The sequence below is a fragment of the Hyla sarda genome, chromosome 10 (genome assembly GCF_029499605.1).
Source record: "Hyla sarda isolate aHylSar1 chromosome 10, aHylSar1.hap1, whole genome shotgun sequence".
Classification (NCBI taxonomy): Eukaryota; Metazoa; Chordata; class Amphibia; order Anura; family Hylidae; genus Hyla; species Hyla sarda.
In genome coordinates this window covers 26,028,096-26,053,183 of record NC_079198.1, presented here as the reverse complement: position 1 = coordinate 26,053,183, position 25,088 = coordinate 26,028,096, and the positions used below count along the sequence as shown (strand labels likewise).

At 43.0% G+C, this 25,088-nt stretch overlaps 1 protein-coding gene across 1 annotated transcript in view; it reads left to right on the top strand.

The window, feature by feature from the left end:
• The window catches only part of LOC130293623 (potassium voltage-gated channel subfamily A member 7-like), an 88,965-nt gene extending 84,971 nt beyond the window's left edge, over positions 1-3,994 (top strand). The window contains exon 2 of the mRNA XM_056542521.1: positions 1,582-3,994. Coding sequence (XP_056398496.1) covers positions 1,582-2,448 — 867 coding nt within the window. The 3' untranslated portion in view covers positions 2,449-3,994. The remainder of the gene's footprint in view (positions 1-1,581) is intronic.
• The last annotated feature ends 21,094 nt before the right edge of the window (positions 3,995-25,088 follow it).

Below are 25,088 nucleotides of genomic sequence, written 5' to 3'. Positions count from 1 at the left end.
AGAACTTGTTATATTGTAATAGAATATTGTACAAACTTCATTTATATGGTTTAATTGCAATTCCTGTTTATCTTTTTAATCTAATTTGAACTTTCCCTGAAATTGTAAATGTTGTTTATTGCCTATGCTCACCCTTCAACTAGCATGTCACCCAAAATTGTATTTTAGTTACACCTCTGTAACACTCATGTTTCAGTAGACTGGAACACTTTTGGTAGTGGATCCGCTGGACCTGTGTGGCAGATGACACGGACCGTACCAGGGAGCGGAGTCTAAGATGCTGCTGGCTTTCACCAGAGCCTGCTGCAAAGTGGGATGGACTTGCTGCAGCAGGCGGCACCCAGGTCGCTACCCCTGGCACGGCTCGACCACACAGGCAGCTGAGGAAATTTGAGGAACAGGTAGAATATGGCAACTCATGGTCAGGATAGCAGAAGGTCAGGGCAAGCTGCACAGTAGCATAGTCAGGAACGTAGCGGAGCAAGGTCAGGTCAAAGAGCAAAAGGTGCGATACACGGCAAGGCAATACTCAGAAACACTTTCTCTCAGGCACTAGGGCAACAAAGATCCGGCAGGGAAGTGTGGGAGGTGGAGGAATTTATTAACTGATATAATGTACAAGTGTGGGAGCTCTACGTAAAATATAAGAGACCTAAACCGAGGATACTGCGTTGCACATACCCATGTGCCAAATAGATACTGATTTTAAAAATGGAAAAATAGCAGTCCTACTAGACTAGGAAGAAAATTTGGAAAATTTAGAATAAGGCAGAATAAATAGAGATAAATAAGAAAGTTACGAGCCCACTGAGTATACTTGTATGCGCAATAGCGCTAAAGATCTATCCTCTATACCCCGACGGCACGGGGACAAAGTACAAGAGGGAAAATAGATCAAAGTCAGACACTTAGTGCCTCTTACCGACTCATGCGAAAGCAGTTGGCAAAAGCATATGCGCATAGCAGCGCTTAACGATAATCCGGATTGATGCCTCTCAGCCCCGGCAGCACGAGGAAGGTGTAGGAGAGGTGAAGATGTCCGGTACAGATGGTTATTGCGTAGTCCGCTGGAGCGTATGGCAGCGCTGGAGGTCTTTGGTGTGGGATCCCACTCTACCCCGTGTATACACGTCCTTGGTTGTTAACCAGTTAAATTCCATATGTCGGTTTTAGTAAAAACTTGTATTCCTCCAGAAATAACTTAAAGAATTTATTCTGCAGCTTTTGAAAAACTTAATTGTGTAGTTCTTCTTATATACCTCTAATAGGTGGCAGTGGAGAGTCTTTTCCTTCTGGAGGAAGCTACTGTGCATTTTCCTATGGAGCAATGGAAGGCTTCTAGGACTCTATAAGCTAGTTTGGCGGTCTTACAGAGACACACTACCTCCTTAATCCTCCAGGAAATGTATGAAAAACTGACAATTGGAAGGCAGCATTACTTTTGCCAGTAGGCTGCGTTACTTTCAGTATTGGTTGAGCAGTGCCAGTGTTGTTACATGTCTAATTGACACAGAGAAATTAAGGGTTTTGCTGTTTTCACATCTTTAAATTCTAATGGTGTTTTTTCTCTTTTTATTGCAGGTTCAGCCCCTTCATAGATCTAACATCACACAAACCATTAAAGAAAAGAGTCCATTTGAGGATCCTTTCTTCATTGTGGAAACAATATGCATCTGTTGGTTCTCTTTTGAACTCTCTGTACGCTTCATTGCTTCTCCCAGCAAGGCAGCCTTCTTCAAGGACATCATGAACATGATCGACTTTGTGGCTATAATACCATATTTTGTTGCTCTAGGCACAGAACTAGCTCGCCATAGAGGTGTGGGCCAACCAGCTATGTCTCTGGCCATTCTCAGGGTAATCCGTTTGGTGAGAGTGTTCCGTATTTTCAAGCTGTCCCGTCACTCCAAGGGATTACAGATCTTGGGACAAACACTGAAAGCAAGTATGCGAGAACTTGGGCTTCTCATATTTTTTCTGTTTATTGGAGTTATACTCTTCTCCAGTTCTGTCTACTTTGCAGAAGCAGATCATGAAAACACCAAGTTTACCAGCATCCCTGAAGCATTCTGGTGGGCTGTGGTCACAATGACAACAGTAGGCTATGGAGATATGTCTCCTGAGACTGTCGGTGGTAAACTGGTGGGCTCCCTTTGTGCTATTGCCGGTGTGTTGACCATCTCTCTTCCTGTGCCAGTCATTGTGTCCAACTTCAGTTATTTCTACCATCGTGAGACAGAGTGTTCAGATATAGGCCAGTATAATCATGTTGGTACATGTCCTAATGGTCCACCCCATACTCCAAAGACTAAGAAGGATAAGAGTCCCATACTGAATAAATTAAAGAGTTTATATAGTAATTCCAAAGCAGAATACCTGGATGGACTGGGTCCTATGGATGATAAACATGTAAATTCTGGACAGTCACATATAATAACTGAAGTGTGACTTTTGCAACTGTGGCTTTTTCCCCATCTAGTATCATTTCATCATCATCATCATCATCACCATCATCAATATTCCCATCATCACCATCATCATCATCACCATTTCATCATTCTTTATTTTGGAGTCTTAAGAGTATTGGTGTCCAATCAGTTGGTAAAATATGAAAGGCGCCATGCAAAATTTTTGAAATACTTGGCTTACTTTAAACTAGAAAGAACATTGGAAGTGCTTTGATGGCTTTTTTGGCAGTATTAAGGTAAACAAGGTTTCCAAAGATGATGTTAATGAAGTATATAGAATAGGGTTGACATGTTATGAAATATGTGAATAAAATATTCAAAATAAACATACAACTTTGAAGAAGAATCGTGGATTACACATTTAGCACTTACTCTTGGCCAATGGAAGGTTCTTTAACAAGTCGAGGAACAAAGAGCCATCAATTATCACATATTACTGCACTATTAAATTACATGTGCTAGAGAGCCAAGGGGAAGAGATAGCCAGATCCGGCTCAAATAATGGCAAAAAAACTAAATTCACAACTAGAACAACAAAAGTAGCCATGGGCAAAGGGGCAAATTGTGCAACACCTGCCTGGTCACCAAAAACAGCAGGGCAAGCAGACTATATGGTAGCATTATACTTCACTGATGAATGTTACCTATTATATTAATGTGATCCTTAAAGACTGGAAAGCTTGGGGTTCATGAAATATTATATTTACTCCATTTAAACAGTTTTGGATTTACAAAATGTCTTTGAACAATACGGCAGCTCACAAGAGCTTTTGGTTGCACGATTGATCACTTTCAGTTCAATCTTATTTCCCCGGTTACTGGCCCTATGGAACGACTTTTGTATTCTGATCTACTAGCTTCAGTCAATTTTTTTGTCTTAATGTTTGCTAAAAGTCTTCGAAGTTACAGTTTCATCACTGGGAATCAAGGCACAATCCATCCTCTCCAATGTTCAAAAAAAGCTTTACTTGTTGTATCACCTCTTCAGTGTTATAGTTTTAACATTTGGACTATATTTGGTTTACCTGTAGTCCAGAACCTGAAAAAGCATAGTTGTCCAGAACCATACCACCCACACGAGTGTCTACGAAGCTGAGGTATGAGGAGTTGTTTGGTGAAGTCCTCACAGGTGTAACTTGAAGCTCCTGGGCCCCAGTGCAGAATCTACCATGTGCTATTTATAATACTAGTGCCTTCTTACTGTATATGGCAGATATGCCTTTTGGCCTGAAGGGCCCAGACATGACTGATACACTGTAACACTGCAGGAAACCTATGGAACTAGTATATTTCCATAAAGGAGTTATCTGACTATTCTAAAATTGGATAGGTTGCAGTTCTTGCATGAGTGCCACATGCTCACCAGTGCTCCTCCATGCACACACTACACTTTTAGTAGCGGCAGTGCTAGAAACTGCAACATTGTCCCATTTAAAGGGGTACTCCACCCCTAGTCATCTAATCCCCTATGATGTCTGATCGCGTGGGTCCTGCCGCTGGGGACTCCCCCCATCTCCCTGCTCTTTGTTTAGAGAGTCGGATGCAGCACCAGAGGCTCGTGACATCCCTGCCACGCCCCTCTCGTGATGTCACGGCCACACCCCCTCAATGCAAGTCTATGGGAGGGGGCATGGCGGCCATCACGCCCCCTCACATAGACTTGCATTGAGGGGGGTGGACCTGACGTTATGAGCCGGGCATGACCGTGACGTCACAAGCCTCTTCCCCGCATCACCAGCCATCCGGCACGGTGTGAACTTCACTCCGTGCACCGGATGTATGGGGTGCCGCAGCTGAGATTGCGGGGGTCCCCAGCGGCAGTAAGACGTCATATCCCCTATCCTTTGGATTGGGGATAAGATGTCTAGGGGCTGAGTACCCTAGACAATTTAAAAAAAAGTCAGATTACCCCTTTAAGTAAAATAAAGGGCATAAACATCTATATTTGGCTACTTGTCTCTATAGAACCACTATTTTGTTACTAAAGTTAATCCCATTGTTCCAATTATGCCACAGTAAGATAACTAAAGTGCATTTCGGGAGGAACTTGGTTTCTTGGACTGTGTCAGAGCTGAATTTTTACTTTAGGCTTTATGAGACAGTAACATCTCAGTCCCTTCTATAGCTCTAAATACAAAAACGTACTTGACTAAAGGAGATATATATGAACCGACAATCAATTGGTTCATGAATGATGGCTTTGATGATCAATAGATGTTAAAGGGTTACACCGCCCCTAGACATCTTATCCCCTGTCCAACGGATAGGGTATAAGATGTCTCATTGCGGGGTTCCCGCCGCTGGGGACCCCGCAATCTCCCTGCTGCACCCGGCGCTCGTTTAGAGCATTAGGTTCAGCGCCGGGGGCTCATGACATCATGGCTCCATGCGCTCGTGACATCACGGCCATGCCCCCTCAGTGCAAGTCTATGGGAGGGGGCGTGATGGTCGTCACGCCCCCTCCCAAAGACTTGCATTGAGGGGGCATGGCCGTGACGACATGAGCGGGGCGTGACCGGCATGCCATAAGCCTCCACCCCGCATCACCATTCATTCGTCAAGTAGCGTTGGGACCCCCGATATCAGACATCTTATCCCCTATCCTTTGGATAGGGATAAGATGTCTAGGGGCAGAGTACCCCTTTAACTCACAAAGTATTTAAGACCTGGCTGACATTTTTGTAGTATCCAATAATAACTGTCCAAAGTTGTCCCATTGGAAACAACAAAATATATTTTTTAGCATTGCCGATGGATGTTCCAGTGATGTAGCCAAACTTCTGTTGACTATGGCTACCTTAAACAACATTAGTGTGAGGCACTGACATACAACGTAGAGAAGGTCTAACCTGTAGAAAGAGGTGATAAGAACAAAAAACTGCAGCAACATATCTTCTATGTAGACATCCACACAACGGGGAAGATCTTTCTGGGACAAATATTGAATATTTTTACTTCCAAATTGTGATGTAATATATAGGCGAACCGGAGGGGATGCCTGTCATTTCCAACTCTACCTCTTTGAGAAGTTTCCGAAGGCAGTCGGGTCACAGTCATTACAAACTCACGAGAGGTTTATTATTGGTTCAATCAACCAGCCGACTGAAAAGCCTGACAGCACTGACGGCATACTTGTGTTATAATGAGCCTTTCACTCCGGCAAGACAGCAAATGAGCTGAAGTGATCTGCCGAAGACTTGTTCCTGGGGGGTGGAGTGTTGTGTGATGTGAAGCCTCGATGACAGGTAGGAAGATCAACCATCTATGCATTCAGAGCATTCGAGGAAGGTGGACAATGACTTCTGCTTAAGAGTGTGAACTTTTAAAGCTGCCATTGCTTTGGAATTTATTCTTAATTATTACAAACTGTATTAATTCTTATGTTGTAAAGGAGCCATGGTGGGGTTTTGAGTGTTTCTTTTTTTTTTTTGCATATATAATTAAATTAACAAAGAGATGATACAATGCAAATTGTTTACACAGGACTGAGATATGAATGTGCCAAACATACATTGGCCAGTGCCACAGGCCGATTCTTAATGTAGTATATGTAAGCACAACGTCATCTTGGAAAATATATATATTTATCTAATAATAAAACATTTATTTATTGCATTTTTTTGTGATAACAGTGTTTTTTTATATTGTTTATGGATTCATATTTAAGGGAACATGTCACAGTAACAATGCAGTTTTGTAGGAAAAGTTCCAGGGTAATGTGCCATTTATTCATAAAAACCACTGTTCATTCTGGGATAAGTAGTCATGTGGGCGGTCCTACTAGGTGACTGACAGCTTTCTATGCATATAGATAGTAGTCAAGTCAATCGCTGAATAGGGACGCTCTCCTTGACCACTTAACTCAGAATAAAAGGGATTTACATGAAAAATCACATATAGAAAGTAGTCTAGTCAATCACTGAATAGGGCTGCCCTCCTTGACTACTTAACTCAGAATAAAATGGATTTACATGAAAAATCACAAGTTACTCTGAAGTGAAAGGAGAGAAGACAACACAGGGGTCTATCCATATGGATTGCCAGTCCAGAACCAAATGTGAATGTATAAGTGTAGTTCACAGGATACATGGAGGCCCAAATTAGCATCAAGCTGTGTTTTTCCCCAATGGGTACAAAAAATGCTTGAAAAAGGCCATACTGCAAAAACAGCCACCTTGTGGGAAATGTAAGGTAAAACAGCTTGAACACTACTTCAGGCCTTGATATGTGTTCATATACAGTATTTACGTTGAATAGTTACACTGGAATTTTCTCCAATTTACTCAGCTCCTCCTGCTTTATAACATGATGCCTGCAGATTGGACTGCATTCTGAATGTGACAACTCCACCGTACGGAAAGGACAAAAACATAGGGTTACCATTGTTTTTACTTATGGGTGATTAGACTGACATTTGTTGGAGGAAACTTTTGTGGATCATTATTCGAACCAAAGTGGCATTCACACTATGTTTGGTATCCATAGACCTATATAGAACACACTTCATGGGAACCTGATACAAGTGATTCTCTAACTCTAACACCAATGTACATAGGAGAAATTACCCAGTGGTCTGGCAGCTCCACTACTGCCAGACCTGGCTCCCAGCTCTGGATCATGTTCCCCCACAGACACAGTACCACAGCAATGGTGTCCACCACACAGCCCGTCACCAGTGTGAACAGATCACCTAGTTCACCTTACCATGTATTCCCTGCCAGCAAACTGGGAGAAGCTGGGAATAACCCCTTATGCAATGTCCTGCTAATTAAAAATGCCTGGGCCAAATGGGTGGAGAGTTGGAACCAAGGCAAAACAAAAAAACGAGGGAACAGAATACAAATGTAACATTTAGATCTACTGCTTCTCAGCACAATTAGAAAACTAATATCAGGCAGTTAGTATGCATTTTGAACTGCACAAGCCCACTTACCACTTCACAGCCCCATGATTCAAGTGGGGCCCTAACGTGATTTGATTTTTCTCACTGAAATAAGTATTTCATCCCCCTATCAATCTAAAAGATTTCTTGCTCCCAGTTGTCTTTTATACAGGTAACGAACTGAGATTAGGAGCACACCCTTAAAGGGAGTGCTCCTAATCTTAGCTTGTATAAAAGAGTCATGAACAAATGCTGAGTCATGGACATTGCTGTATTTGAATAAAAAAAGTAGAGGAAAAGAAGTTAAAAAAAACACCTCAGTGATATCACACATTTAAAGAAGTTAAAGGAGTACTCCACCCCTAGACAACTTACCCCCTATCCAAAGGATAGGGGATAAGATGTCCGATCGCGGGGTCCCGCTGCTGGGAACCCCGCGATCTCTGTGCAGCACCCGGCGTTTGATTAGAAAGCTGGGCGCAGGTGGCGAGGTCATGATGTCATGCCAGGGCCCCTCAATGCAAGTCATTGGGAGGGTGCGTGGCAGCCACCACACCCCCTCCGATAGACTTGCATTGAGGGCGCATGATGTGACACCACAAGGGGGCGTGGCATTGACATCACGACCCTGCCGCCCACTCCAAGCGTTCAGAACAAAATGTTCTGAACTTTGGGGCAGCTGAGTACCCTTTTAAGTTCTCAATTGGAGACTATTAGTTACAATAGGTACAATGTGTACAATGTGGTTCAATGATGTTTGTAGGTCTTGCATGGCATGCATATTGTATATAAATATCCATGCCAACATTACACCCAGGCCTCCACATGAAAGATATATATATATACATAACATGTTGTGTACGGAGCTAGAGGGACCTGAAGAGTCACAAAGGTCTTTCAAATCATGAAAAACAAGTAACATGTAGAAATAATTCTATCCACACCTTGATTCCTCCGCCCCAGTTTTCTCAGAAGTCATATAAACAATCTAAAAGCTATATATATATTGACATTATGCATAGCCGTCTATGAGAGAGATAGATACACATCTGAGCCGTGACATTAGACGTACGGGTGTCTGCCTGGCATTCTCCTGGAGGACATTTCTTTTTCTGGTAACATGCAATCCTCATAGGATGCAGAAATCTAAGCCTGATGAATTGCCTCCTCGTGTGTTTCCCAAGAATAATAATAATGAAGGCACTTGGAACTATTTTAGTTAGAGGTCCTGCTTAATGAGACATCCTTAATCTTGTGTTCTTATCTCCCAAACTTTATAGCACAGCTCAGTAACTATTCATTTACTATGTCCATGCCTTTAAGGCTATGTTCACGCTGCTGTTGTGCTCTGTCCCATTCTGGATCCGTTTGGCTCTTTTTATTTGTTCAGAATGGACCCCACCGGGTTGGAGCACAACTGACACCACCGGGTCCTGTCGGATCCCATTGACTTGAACAGGGTCTGTTGGGGATCCAGTATTTTACCGATGTTGAGCAGAGAAAAAAATAGGATATACACTGTTTTTTCTGCTCAACTCCCCTCGTTCCGACGGACTAGCTGGACTAGCACAATGACAGTGCGAACGAGCCATGTTCTTCATTAAAATGCCAAAGGTCCAAGACTCAGGCAGCAGATTTTCTGAGATGGAAGCCTGGTCACTGGACAAAAACATCATCATCTACAAGAGAACAAACACATCCAACAGCTTCTCCTTTATAGGGGTTCTCAGCTGTAACAAAATGGTCCTCCAGGCTCAATAATCCTACAGTGATAGGGATGAAGCGCTACTCTCTAATATTTGTTATTCTTGCAGGGTTTCAGATGATTTCAGGATGTAGAAGTGACCTGAAGCATATCACACCATCCTATGATTAACCTCTTATGAACCAAGGGCGTACAGGTATGCCCTTGCCCCTTGGTACCTGTACGCCCTCGGCATTTCTGATCACCGCTGCTCACGGGCGGTGATATGAACAGGATGCCTGCTGAAATCATTAAGCAGGCATCCTGTTTCACCGCTCAGGGTGGTCCTGCGACTCCCCTCCCCCATATTATTGATCACTGTGATTCCGGGTCATTCGGTTCTCCGATGACCAGGAACAGGAGGGTGATCGGTGATGTAAGACACACCACCAATCACCCTCCGTACATCAGCGGGAGGTGGCTGGGATACCACCCCAAGGACTACTGTGGTTGGTCGATCGCAACGACCCACCAATCATGGGCACCAATGGGAGGATTAACCTCCCGTTGCTTCGATCTACCCACCCACACCTTGTTGTTGGTGAGCAGAGCAGAGCCTGGTGTGACCATCAGTAAAATCCCCCCATCTGTTCCATCCTTGCCCGTTTTGTGCCATCTGCACTCTATTTGATAGAGACAGTTATATTGCAGGCAGGGAGAGTTATATTGGTTAAAAAAAATGTGAAGCATGACCACTGTTGGTGGTCTGAGGGTCCGCAGCACCTTCCATTGTGTACTCCAGACCCTACAAGGGTGCTACGGCTTGCCCCCCAACCTTTTATGGAGCGCAGGCAGTTTTTGTTTTCTTTTTTCCTAAATTTGTGGCCAGCAGGCTACTGTTAGCAAATCGCCCACCCCACCGCTGATCAGTGCAGTACCATGATCAGCGTTTTTTCAGGGATCAAAGCGTTTTTCTTTTAGCACCTTTTTTGTGGGTAGTTTACGGTCCGTGCCACCAGCAGCAGGTCCATGCTGTGTGGACAGACTGCGGTCTGCCCTGACCATTGACAGTAATTTTTTACTGATCAGCGTTTTTTTTAGGGTTCAAGCAGGTGCTTTTTTCTATTTACTTTTTGTCTTTTTTTGTGTCTTCTTCACCCCCCTGCCGTAACTGAGCGCTAATCAGTTACGCGCACAACTGACTAGGTATCCGCCCTTTTTTAGCACAGTTTTTTTTGCACTAGAACTAAACTTTTTTTTTTTCAGCTAGGGTAGGTTAGTAAATAAGTAAAAAGAACCATACACACACCACACATACACACATTTCAATAACATTTCACACACACACACACACACACACATTTTTTTTTCTTCCTTTAACCCCCATGGAAAAATGAAAAAAAAAAAAAAGGGGGGGGGGGGGGGTACAAGAACATGTTAGTGCAAAAAATGGAGATTTTGAGATTCCTCCTCCACTTTGCTGCTATTTCTGTGACACACCTGAAGGGTTAACAAACTTTCTGAATGTCATTTTGAATACTTTGAGGGGTGCAGTTTCTATATTGGGGTCATTTATGGGGGATTTCTTACAGAAAGGCCCCTTAAATCCACTTCAAAATTCAGATGATATATTTTTTGTGATATTTTGAAGCCCTCTAATGGATTCTAAAAGTAAAAACATGTCAGCTTTATGATGACAACATAAAGTAGGCATATTGTATATGTGAATCAAAATATACTTTATTTGGAATATCCATTTTCCTTATAAGCAAAGAGTTTCAAAGTTAGAAAAATGCTAAATTTTCAAACTTTTCATGAAATTTTCGATTTTTTTACCAAGAAATTATGCAGGTATCGACAGAAATTTTCCACTATCTTACAGAAGAATATGTCACACAAAAAAAATTGCGGAATTAAAATGCCTAGAATCGGAAGCCCCCAAGTAAAAAAATGGGGTTTTCTTTTTTCAATTTTGCCACACAAATAATTTTATTCTGGTTTCGCCGTAGATTTTGTGGTGAAATTATTGATGTCATTACAAGGTAAAATTGATGGTGCAAAACAGCAAACCCTAATAGGGGTCTGTAGGGGGGAAATTGAAAGCGTTATACATTTTTAGAAGGTGAGGAGGGAAAAACGAAAGTGCAAGAATTTTAAAACCCGTGGTCCTTAAGGGGTTAATGGGGTAAACCTTTTTATTTGTTTATTTTAGCACAAGGCTTCAACGTAACAAAAGGTGAAAACGGTGAAAGCATCTGAAGACCTTCTGAATGCATTGTACTAATATTATATTTTAAGTTCCAATTACAGTCCCAAAAAACAGCCTTGTTACAGGCACTACAGACCTGTTCTGGGACTGCAAGGATCTCTGGGCCTCCTGAAGCTACCCAGGTCCCAGTGATCAGAGCCGTAGCTTGTAGCTTCTGGGCCCCGATGCAAAATCTGCAACAGGGCCCCATATGCCAATGATAATACTGGTCTCTTATAGGGAAGATATGCTTTGGGGCCCCTTTAGGCACCAGGGCCCCGGTGTGACTGCTACCTCTGCTACCTCCATAGCTATGCCCCTGACAGTGATCACAAGACTGGAGCAGGAAGAAGCATCGCTGCTTATTAAACATACTAAACTAAATTGAGCGCCATATACTCAGCAGTCAAGAAGTATGGTATTAGGGTGCATTCACACCATGTTTGTGAGATCTGGATGTCGGATCGGCTGGGAAATTTCAAAACCGGACGTTCCAGTATTCCAGCTGGACCAACACTGAATCTCATTCAGATAGTGACTCCGATTGGCTAATTTTTGCCCTGTATCCGGTTTTGTGGCCGGACTGAAAACCGTAGCATACCATGGTACATACGTATAATGGACTTAGGGATGATTCTAATAAGACAGTTTTTCCAGTATTTTCTGCTTGTCACCATCACCAACAGCAGCGCCTGAAAGACCAGCTAGGACAACATGGTGGTTTTTGGTAGACTATAACTGGTTACAGAAGTAACAAACACAATTGTAAATGCAGCTTTGGACTGTAGTACAGGCTATAACTGAGAAGTTATTAGTATCATTTAATAAATATAGGGCATATTTGTCAAAACCTGTCCAGAGAAAAAGTTGCTGAGTTGCCCATAGCAACCAATAGGATTCTTTCTTTCATTTTTCAGAGGCCTTTTCAAAAATGAAAGAAACAATCTGATTGGTTGCTATGGGCAACTCAGCAACTTTTCCACTTGACAGTTTTTGATAAATCTCCCACTATGTCCTTCTAACATACAAATATGAATGTAGAATCAGAAAAAAATAATTTTTTTAAAACTAAATCCTGCAATTATACAACTGTCACACTGGCCACACACAATAGGCTGATATTTCATGTTCAGTTAACTTTTCAGCTTTGCTGTGTAGACTGGGACATAACTAGCCGGGGGAGTTGACAGAAGACATTTCTGATGTACTGGTTGAGGCTTAGAAAAAGAAAGATTTAAATAATTTAAAATTTACACATATGTAGCCCCCCTGTTACTCCCAAGTCTCTTTAGGAAAGTATTATACTCCACAAATTCCTGGAGACTGTAGATGATGGAGTTGATGAAAACTTTCACCATTAATTCTTCTACATTGCAAATAAAGAACATTCATCTTTGTGCAATTTGCTTAAGAAAGCTGTTATGCATACCTTGTACCACATCTGTTATGTGTTGAAGACCCTGGACCATGATTTTAAATGGGCACCGTCAGTTATAAAAACTTTTTAAATGTTGTACATCTTGGCAAAAAAAATAGTTTTTCAAATATAAATTCTTAGAAAGAAACAAATGACACGAGGCCCAAACTTCTACTCCAAACTTGCTGCTTTATTGCCACCGGCAAGGCTTACAATGAGGATGCACTACTGTAGTGCATCCTCATTGTACGCCTTGCCAGTGGCAATAAAGCAGCACGTTTGGAGTAGAAGTTCGGGTGCCGTGTCATTTGTTTCTTTCTAAGAATGTGTGTGTGCACACTGCCAGTGGCGTTGCGACCCGGGTGCGGGGGGTGCGGCCCGCACCGGGTGACACCAACCCAATGGGGTGACACCAAGACGCTCCGCAGCACCCCTCCCCCTCCCCAGCTACACAGACACCCCCCTAACCTGTGCCCGACCGGCCTCGCATCCGTCAGCACCCCCCCCCCCCCCCGCTGTGTGTGCGGTGCGCCCGTCCGTCAGCAAACCCCCTCTTTCACCTTCACTGTGCGCCCGACCGTCATCACACCCCCCCTCACCTTCACCAGTACTGTGCCCGTCCTCCGCTCCCACGTCTGCGCCGGCCTGACGTCACACCGCATGGCCGCGCAGGAGGACGCAGGAGTTACGTCACTCACACGGCGCCCGGTGAGAAGGAGCGCTGCGCTGAATGGGTGAGTTTGTATGTCTGTCTCTCTGTCTCTATCTATGCTTGTGTGTGACTGTGTGTATGTGACTGTGTGTGTTTGTGTGACTCTCTGAGTGTGTGTGTGTGACTCTGTGTGTGTGTGTTTGTGCGACTCTGTGTGTGTGTGTCTGTCTGTCTGTGAGTGTGTGTCTCTCTGACTGTGTGTGTGTGTGTGTGTGTGTTTGTCTCTCAGTGTTGTATGTGTTTTTTTTTTTTTTGTGTGTGTGTGTGTGTGTGTGGGGGGGGGAGGGGGGGGGGTATAACCAGCGATCTATTGTGGGGAAACTCTGACCCATTGTGGGGAACCTGCAAGGGGACCTGCGGCCTAATGTGGGGAAACTACTACCAAATGTGGGGAGTCTATGCTACCTAATGTGGGGAATCTGTGCTACCTAATGTGGGGAGTCTATGCTACCTAATGTGGGGAATCTGTGCTACCAAATGTGGGGAGTCTATGCTACCTTATATGGGGAATCTGTGCTAGCTAATGTGGGGAGTCTATGCTACCTAATGTGGGGAATCTGTGCTACCAAATGTGGGGAGTCTATGCTACCTTATGTGGGGAATCTGTGCTAGCTAATGTGGGGAAATTGCTACCTAATGTGGGGAATCTGTGCTACCAAATGTGGGGAGTCTATGCTACCTAATGTGGGGAATCTGTGCTACCAAATGTGGGGAGTCTATGCTACCTTATGTGGGGAATCTGTGCTAGCTAATGTGTGGAAATTGCTACCTAATGTGGGGAATCTGTGCTACCTAATGTGGGGAAATTGCTACCTAATGTGGGGTAACTGGTACCTACCTAATGTGGGGGAACTGGTACCAAATGTGGGGAATCTATGCTGCCTAATGTGGGGAATAGATGCTACCTAATGTGGGGAAACTGCGACCTACCTAATGTGGGGGCACTGCTGCCTACCTAATGCTCCCCCCCTGGCAGTAGCACCCTCATCATCCACCAGCAACACCCCCCCCCCAGCAGCACCTCCATCAACATATCCTGATGGTGGATGATGGAGGTGCTCCTGCCAGGAGGATGATCCTGCCGATGGATGATGGGGGTGATACTGCCAGGGGGGATGGCCAGTAGCACCCTCATCATCCTCCAGCAACACCCCCCCCCCCCAGTAGTAGCACCCCGATCATCCACTAGCAACACCACCAATACCCCCCTCCCGTGGTAATAGCATCAGCTAACGGATGTTGAGGGGTGTTACTTTGGTTGTGGTATTATATTCAGACGGTGCACTGTATGGCAACGTTATATTCAGAGGGCGCAGTTTGTGGTAGTATTATATTCAGAGGGCGCAGTTTGTGGTAGTATTATTAGAGATGAGCGAACTTACAGTAAATTCGATTCATCACGAACTTCTCGGCTCGGCAGTTGATGACTTATCCTGCGTAAATTAGTTCAGCCTTCAGGTGCTCCGGTGGGCTGAAAAAGGTGGATACATTCCTAGGAAAGAATCTCCTAGGTCTGTATCCACCTTTTCCAGCCCACGGGAGCACCTGAAAGCTGAACTAATTTATGCAGGAAAAGTCATCAACTGCCGAGCAGAGAAGTTTGTGACGAGTTGAATTTACTGTAGTTTGCTCATCTCTAAGTATTATATTCAGAGGGTGCAGTGGGTGGTAGTATTATATTCAGAGGGTACAGTATGTGGCAGATTTATATTCAGGGGTACAGTATGTGGCAGATTTATATTCAGAGGGTACAGTATGTGGCAGATTTATATTCAGAGGGTACAGTATGTGGCAGATTTATATACAGAGGGTACAGTATGTGGCAGATTTATTTTCAGAGGGCGCAGTTTGTGGTAGTATTATATTCAGAGGGCGCAGTTTGTGGTAGTATTATATTCAGAGGGTATAGTGCGTGGCGGTATTATATTCAGGGGTACAGTATGTGGCAGATTTATATTCAGAGGGTACAGTATGTGTTGGTATTATATTCAGAATGTACAGTGTGTGGTAGTATTATATTCAGAGGGTACAGTGTATGGCGGTATTATATGCAGGGGTACAGTATGTGGCAGATTTATATTCAGAGTGTACAGTATGTGATAGTATTATATTCAGGGGTACAGTATGTGGCAGATTTATATTCAGAGTGTACAGTATGTGTTGGTATAATATTCAGAATGTACAGTGTGTGGTAGCTTTATATTCAGTGGGTATGGTGTATGGAAGGTTTATAATCAAAGAGTATAGTGTATAGTAGTATTATATTTAGAGGATACAGTGTCTGTCAGGTTTATAATAATAATTGTTTTCATATAGAGGATGAGAATGCGCTGACATAGTGAGGAGACGTCTGGGCGTCACATTCTGCAGAGAGAAGTTTTAGCTGGAACATGTCCTGGCGGTATGTACCATCTGAATTAGATAAGGAAAGACTATAGAGAAGACGTCACCTGTAGTCACTGATATCATTGTACATTCTCCTCTCTATGTCCTATCAGAGCTGTAGTCACTTGTCCGTTCTACAGTTAGGTCAGTGAAACTACAACTCCCAGCATAACCTCACCACAGCATATAGGGGTACTCTACTGGAAAAAAAATGTTTTAATCAGCTGGTGCTACAAAGTTAAACAGATTTGTAAATTACTTCTATTTAAAAATCTTAATCCTTCCAGTACTTATTAGCTGCTGTATAAGCGATTCACAGGAAGTTATTTTCTTTTTTAATTTATTTTCTGTCTGACCACAGTGCTCTGTGCTGACACCTCTGTCAATGTCAAGAACTGTCCATAGTAGGAGCAAATCCCCATAGCAAACCTATCCTGCTCTGGACAGTTCCTGACATGGACAGAGGTGTCAGCAAATAGCACTGTGGTCAGACTGGAAAGAACTACACAACTTCCTGTGGAGCATACACCAGCTTATAAGTACTATAAGTATTAAGATTTTAAATAGAAGTAATTAAAAAATCTGCTTAACTTTCTGGCACCAGTTGATATAAAAGTAAATGTTTTCCAGTGGAGTACCCCTTTAAGTAATTCTGGGAGCTGTATATTTAAATGGTGAAAACTTCTTTAACACTTTCCTATTCTGTGGCAACTGGTATATCTGATTATTATACTGGAATTTCTCACAATGCGCTACAACAGTGGTGTCTGTCACAACAGGCTAAAAACTTACAGGGGGGAGGGGGTAGGTATGGGGGTGACACCATTTTCTACCGCACCGGGTGACACCAACCCTAGCAACGCCACTGCACACTGCACTTCAGACTCAGGCACCGAAGGATCTACAGAGCGCACTGACCTGCAGGGTTAAAATCCTGAGCCTGAGGAATACAAGAGGGAGTGGAGTGGTGCTCAAAGCCTTATCTCAGGACTTTGTTTTTCTAATATACTTCTTGAAAATAATTTCACATTTTATTAGAGAAAACTGTTTTGAAAATCACACCACTAGGGGTCCCCATACCTCCTGAGTCCCACAGCAGCATGAGTGTGTCCAAGGGTCATGGACACGAGATGGACGATTGACAAGGCTGCAGGACATGCCCTCTCCCTCTGGGAAGATGAAAAGGACATTGAGCAGCTGTAATATGCTATTTTTTGTGTGAAATATTGGTGATATACACATAAACATTACATGTACATGATCATGATTAGGTACTGAGAAACATATTTTTTTGTGTGGGATCTGACAGGTACGCTTTAAATCTGCCCTAATATTTCTCTTCTACAGACTTACATCTAAGTAATGATACTGGAAGTAAACTCATGGAACATTACCTCTAACCCTCTTGGCAACCTTCTTCAAATATTTGCTATCTGCAGCTGACATCCGCCATCAGTGAGCAGCATCTAGATTACTCTTGATGCAGACAATTAACCCTATAGATACCACAGTCAATAGTGACTGTGGCATCTAGGTGGTTAGATGACATGTACCAGTTGTTATGGCAGCCAGGGGCATTTATGAAGGTCTCTGTGGCTGCCATGTTAGATCTTCCTATACAGCATGCGGTAGACAGGCTGTACTAGTTGATTGCAGATATAACAGTACATTACAATAGTATTGCAGCATACTGTATAAAAAATTAAACCATCACTTGGATAAGTTGTCAAAGGGGACTAAAAAATGTTTAAAATTTTTTTAATCTAAAAAAAAATCCCCCTAAAAATAATGAAATCCCATAAAAAACAACAACCCATAACAGGATTTTTTTAAATTACATAATTAGTATTACTATGTGTGTCCAAATCATTACAATATATAATATTATTTATCCTATATGGCGAGAACATTTAAAGCATACCTGTCAGATGCCACACAAAAAATGCTACTAATTACCTAATCCTGACCATGTACATCTAATTTTATACCTTTATCACCCATATTTATTATAAAAATACCTCTTTTCATTAGCTCAGAGTGTTAGAAATCCTCTTAGGGGAAGGGGGCGTGTCCCTCCTTGTGGTGGTGGGAGGTGATTGGTCTGTCTACTCATGTAGTCTTGTCCATGAGTTATCTTTTGTTCATGAATCATGGACAAGACTGATGCTGCTGCAGGACTGGTTAGTGTCCCAGTAGGTATGGGAACCCCTAGTGGTGGGATTTTCAGGAGCCCTTTTTTTTAAAATTAAATATTAACAAATAACCCCTTAAGGACAGAGGACATACAGGTATGGCCTGACGTCCTGGTAGTTAAGGACACAGGGCATACTTGTACGCCTTTGGGAATTTAGGTCCCCGCCTCACCGGGCGGGAACGGACCAGGATGCCTGCTGAAATCATTCAGCAGGCACCCCGTGCAAATCCCTGGGGGGGGGGGGGGGGTCCTGAGACCTCCCATGTCGGCAATCCAGCTGTTGCAAAAATACAACTCCCAGCATACACTGAGAGAATGTACATGCTGGGAGTTGTAGTTTTGCAACAGTTGGAGGTTTGCCCCCCCCCTCATGTGAATGTACATGGTACATTCACACGGGCAGGGGTTTACAGCGAGTTTTCTGCTGCAAGTTTAAGATGCGGCAAATTTTTCACTGCAGCTCAAACTCACTGTAAACCCCCTCCTATGTGATTGTACCCTAAAAACACTACACTTACACAAAATAAAAACTAAAACACTACATACACATACACCCCTACACAGTACCCCCCCCCCCCCCCCCCAATTAAAAATAAAAAAAAGTCTTGTACGGCACTGTTTCCAAAACGGAGCCTCCAGCTATTGGAAAAAAACAACTCCCAGTATTACCGGACAGTCACTGACTGTCAAGACATGCTTGGAGTTTTTCAATAGCTGGAGACACCCTGTTTGGGAAACACTGCTGTAGGGTATTTTGGTGGCAGATGCAAATCCTCAATTTAGGCCTCAAATGCGCGTGGCGCTCTCTCGCTTTGTAGCCCTGTCATATTTCATGAAACAGTTTAGGGTCACATATGTGGTATTTCCATACTTGGGAGAGATTGCGTTACAAATTTTGGGGGGGCTTTTTCTCCTTTTACCCTTTATGAAAAGGTAAAGTTGGGGTCTACACCAGCATGTTAGTGTAAAAACATGTCATTTTTCTCCTGAGTACAGAACTACCCCATATGTGGGTGTAAAGCTATCTGCGGGCGCACAACATGGCTCAGAAGTGAGAGCGCACTATGTACATTTGTGGTCTAAATTGGTGATTTGCACAGGGGTGGCTGATTTTACAGTGGCTCTAAATGCAAAACAATAAATAACCACATGTGACCCAATTTTGGAAACTACACCCCTCACGGAATGTAACAAGTGGTATAGTGAGCTTTAACACCCCACAGGTGTTTGACAAATGTTCGTTAAAGTTGGACGTGAAAATTGTGTAAATCGCTCGAGGGCAGATGAGCACTTTATACAATGTGTAAAGCGCTCATCTGCCCTCGAGTGATTTAAGGTTCATCACCACAGTCTACCCATGTTGAACACAGCAACTGCACATCCCAAGAGGGTGCTCCAGGACATACATACACACATCATACATACATACATACATACATACATCATATGTACGTACATATGTACATACACACATTTATCATACACATTTCATAGATACATCAATTATGCATACACGCATCATACATACATCCATCATACATACATAGATACAAACACACACATCATACATATATCTATCATACATACACCCATCTATCATCCATAACTCCATCATAAGTACATACACACACATTATACATTCATCCATCATACATACACACATGAAACATACATCTATCATACATACACACATTTATTATACACACATCATACATACACACATCTATCATACATACATAAGCACATCATACATGCATACATACATTATACATACATACACAAATCATACATGCACACATCTACCATACACACATCACACATATATCATATATACACACATCATACACACCCATTTATCATACATACACACATTGTACACACAGTTACCATACATACACCCATTACACATGCACACATCTATCATACATACATACATACATCATACATACACACACATCCTACATCCATTCATCATACATACATATACCCATCTATCATACTCACATCTATCATACATACACACATCATACATACATCTATCATACATACACAAATGTATCATACACACACATCAAACACACATATATCATACATACACACATATATCATATATACACATATTTATCTTCCACACATACATACATACATACACACACATCATACATACATAGATCATACATACATACACACATCATACATACAGCATACATACACACATCATATACACATCATACATACACACATCTATCATACATACACATCTATCATACATGCACATACATCATACATACACCCATCATACATACATTCACACACATCTTACATACATCCATCATACATACACACATCTATCATACATAAACACATCTATCATACACACACATTTATCATACATACACACATCAAACATACAAACACACAAAATTCATACATATACACATCCCCCTTCATCCTTGGTCTGCTTATCTGCCCACACCCCCTCCCCTTGGTCTTCTCACAACACCAACACCCCCCGAACCACCCCCCCCCCTCCCTCACCCAGGTCTTTGGTCTGCTCACACAGTCCCTCTGGAGTATATACACTATGGCAAACTAGTGCCATGTCTATTGATTTTAATAAACCACATGTTCAGGGTGGGCCATTTATATGGATATACCTAAATAAAATGGGAATGGTTGGTGATATTAACTTCCTGTTTGTGGCACATTAGTATATGTGAGGGGGGAAACTTTTCAAGATGGGTGGTGACCATGGTGGCCATTTTGAAGTTGGCCATTTTGAATCCAACTTTAGTTTTTTCAATAGGAAGAGGGTCATGTGACACATCAAACTTATTGGGAATTTCACAAGAAAAACAATGATGTGCTTGGTTTTAACGTAACTTTATTCTTTCATGAGTTATTTACAAGTTTCTGACCACTTATAAAATGTGTTCAATGTGCTGCCCATTGTGTTGGATTGTCAATGCCACCCTCTTCTCCCACTCTTCACACACTGATAGCAACACCGCAGGAGAAATGCTAGCACAGGCTTCCAGTATCTGTAGTTTCAGGTGCTGCAGAATGTGCAAAACAAAAATTGGAACAGGACCCTCAGTTTACGCAGAAGATTTTGTTCAGTGATGAGGCAAACTTTTATGTGAATGGTGAAGTTAACAAACAAAGCCACCGCTACTGGTCTGACACTAACCCACATTGGATAGATCCCTCCAAGACTGTTGGAACACAAAAATTGATGGTATGGTGTGGTATATGGGGTACAAAGATAGTGGGGCCATTCTTCATCAATTGAAACCTCAAGGCCACTGGATATGCAAAATTGCTACATGATCATGCGTTTCCCTCTTTATGCACTGATGCTGGTACGTTCCCTGAGTTTTTTCAGCAAGATGGTGCACCAGCACATTATGGGTGTCAGGTCCGAGCATTCCTAGATGAACAGTTTCCTGGAAAGTGGATTGGTCGTCGTGGGCCAGTTGAATGGCCCCCAAGGTCTCCCGATCCGACCCCCTTAGACTTTTATTTTTGGGGTAATCTGAACCGAGTGACCCCATCCTGATAGGGTGACACCAGGTACGCCCCCGGTCCTCACTTGCCCTGTCTCTGTACTAGGACCCCCCCCATCATCACTTGCGCTGTCTCTGTAATAGCACCCCCCCCATCCTCACTTGCACTGTCTCTGTACTAGTAGCACCACCCCCCACCCCCATCACCTGCACAGTGAACCGGCCTGCACCCCCACGTCTTCTGTTGCGCCGCCCCGACATCCCTCCGCAGGGCCGCGCAGGGGGACGTGATGTCACTCGCAGAGCGCCCGGAGAGAAGGAGCCCTGCGCTAGGTGGGTGAGTGAGTGTGTGTCTGTCTCACTCTATCTCTGTTTGTGTGTGTGTGACTCTGTGTGTGTGTGTTACTGTGTGTGACTGTGTGTGTGTGTGTGTGACTCTCTGTCTGTGTGTGTGACTGTGTGTGTGACTCTGTGTGTGTGACTGTGTGTGTGTGACTCTCTGTCTGTGTGACTGTGTGTGACTCTCTGTCTGTGTGTGTGTGTCTCTCTGTGAGTGTGTGTCTCTGTGTGTGTGTCTGTCTGTCGCTATCTCTGTCTGTGTGTGACTCTGTGTGTGTGACTCTCTGTGTGTGACTCTCTGTGTGTGTGACTGTGTGTGACTCTGTTTGTGACTGTGTGTGACTCTGTGTGTGTGTGTGTCTCTCTGTCTGTGAGTGTGTGTCTGTGAGTGTGTGTCTCTGACTGTGTGTGTGTCTCTCTCTCTCTATCTGTGTGTGTGTCTCTGTGTTGTGTGTGTGTGTTTTTTGTGTGGGGGGAGGGGGGGGGGTTGTTTGAACCAGCGATCTAATGTGGGGAGACTTTGACCTATTGTGGAGAACATGCAAGGGAACCTGCGGCCTAATGGGGGGAAACTACTACCAAATGTGGGGGATCTATGCTACTTAATGTGGGGAAACTGCTACCTAATGTTGGAAAACTGCTACCTAATGTGCGAAAGCTGCTACATAATGTGGGAAAACTGCTACCTAATGTGGGGAATCTGTGCTACCTAATGTGTGGAATCTGTGCTACCTAATGTGGGGAATCTGTGCTACCTAATGTGGGGAAATTACTACCTAATGTGGGGTAACTGGTACCAAATGTGGGGAATCTATGCTACCTAATGTGGGGAAACTGCTACCTACCTAATGTGGGGGAACTGCTACCTACCTTAAGTGGGGGAACTGCTGCCTACCTAATGCTCCCCCCCCCCTGGCAGTAGCACCCTCATCATCCACCAGAAACCCCCCAGCAGCAGCACCTCCATCAGCCAGGAGGATGATCCTGCCGATGGATGATGGGGGTGATACTGCCAGGGGAGATGGCCAGTAGCACCCTCATCATCCTCCAGCAACACCCCCCCCCCCAATACTAGCACCCCATCATCAAATAGCAACACCACCAGATGTATATTCAGAGGGTACAGTATGTGGCAGATTTATATTCAGAGGGTACAGTATGTGGCAGATTTATATTCAGAGGGTACAGTATGTGTTGGTATTATATTCAGAATATACAGTGTGTGGTAGTATTATATTCAGTGGGTATGGTGTATGGAAGGTTTATAATCAAAGAGTATAGTGTATAGTAGTATTATATTTAGAGGATACAGTGTCTGGCAGGTTTATTATAATACTTGTTTTCATATAGAGGATGAGAATGTGCTGACATAGTGAGGAGTCATCTGGGCGTCACATTCTACAGACAGAAGTTTTAGCTGGACCTGGCGGTATGTACCATCTTAATTAGATAAGGAAAGACTATAGAGAAGACGTCACCTGTAGTCACTGATATCATTGTGTATTCTCCTCACTATAGAGAAGACGTCACCTGTAGTCACTGATATCATTCTGTATTCTCCTCTCTATGTCCTATCAGAGCTGTAGTCACTTGTCAGTTCTACAGTTATGATGAGTGCAACTACAACTCCCAGCATAACCTTACACTGCATAAAGGGGTACTCTACTGGAAAACATTTTTTTAATCAACTGGTGCTGCAAAGTTAAAGGTAAATGAAGAAAGGTAGTCTAGCAGTCCCTTAAAACGTAGATCCTTTATTTCACTTTTCTTTAAAAATACAGAGCACACACCATCCACCTTCACCTGGTCAGCAAACAACTCCTATGGACGCGTTTCGAACGCATGCGCGTTCTTGATCAAAAACGCGCTTGCGTTCGAAACGCGTCCATAGGAGTTGTTTGCTGACCAGGTGAAGGTGGATGGTGTGTGCTCTGCATTTTTAAAGAAAAGTGAAATAAAGGATCTACGTTTTAAGGGACTGCTGGACTACCTTTCTTCATTTACCTACAAGTTTCAAGCCTGGCCGGGCTCAAGTCCTTGCAGACCGTGGAGGAGGTGAGCTGAGAGAACTTTATTTCTTATTCATTTGTGCTACAAAGTTAAACAGATTTATAAATGACTTCTACTTAAATTCTTAATCCTTCCAGTACTTATTAGCTGCTGTATAACTGATTCACAGGAAGTTCTTTTCTTTTTTAATTTCTTTTCTGTCTGACCACAGTGCTCTGTGCTGTCACCTCTGTTCATGTCAAGAACTGTCCATAGTAGGAGCAAATCCCCATTGCAAACCGATCCTGCTCTGGACAGTTCCTAACATGGACAGACAGAGCACTGTGGACAGACTGGAAAGAACTACACAACTTCCTGTGGAGAATACAACAGCTTATAAGTATGGTAAGGATTAAGATTTTAAATAGAAGTAATTTAAAAATCAATTTAACTTTCTGGCACCAGTTGATATAAAAGTAAATGTTTTCCAGTGGAGTACCCCTTTAAGTAATTCTGGGAGCTGTATATTTAAATGGGGAAAACTTCTTTAACACTTTCCTATTCTGTGGCAACTGGTATATCTGATTATTATACTGGAATTCCTCACAATGCGCTACACCAGTGGTGTCTGTCACAACAGGCTAAAAACTTACTGAGGGGGGGGAGGTATGGGGTGACACCATATTCTATCGCACCAGGTGACACCAACCCTAGCAACGCCACTGCATACACACACACATCATACATACATCTATCATACATACACACATTTATCATAAACACATCATACATACACACATCTATCATACATACATCATACATATATACACACATCTTACATGCACACATCTATCACACACACACATCATACATACACACATCGTACACACACATTTATCATACATACACACAACGTACACACAGTTATCATACATACACCCATTATACATACACACATCTATCATATATACATACACACATCATACATACACACATCTATCATATATACATACACACATCATACATACATACATCATACATACATACACCCATCTATCGTACTCACATCTATCATACATACATCCATCATACATACATACACACACATCATACATAGATCATACACACATACCGTGTTTCTCCGAAAATAAGACCGGGTCTTATATTAATTTTAGTCCCAAAAAACACACTAGGGCTTATTTTCAGGGTAGGGCTTATTTATTTATGGGGGGCTGCAGAAGTGTGGAGGATGGGGGGGTGTAGC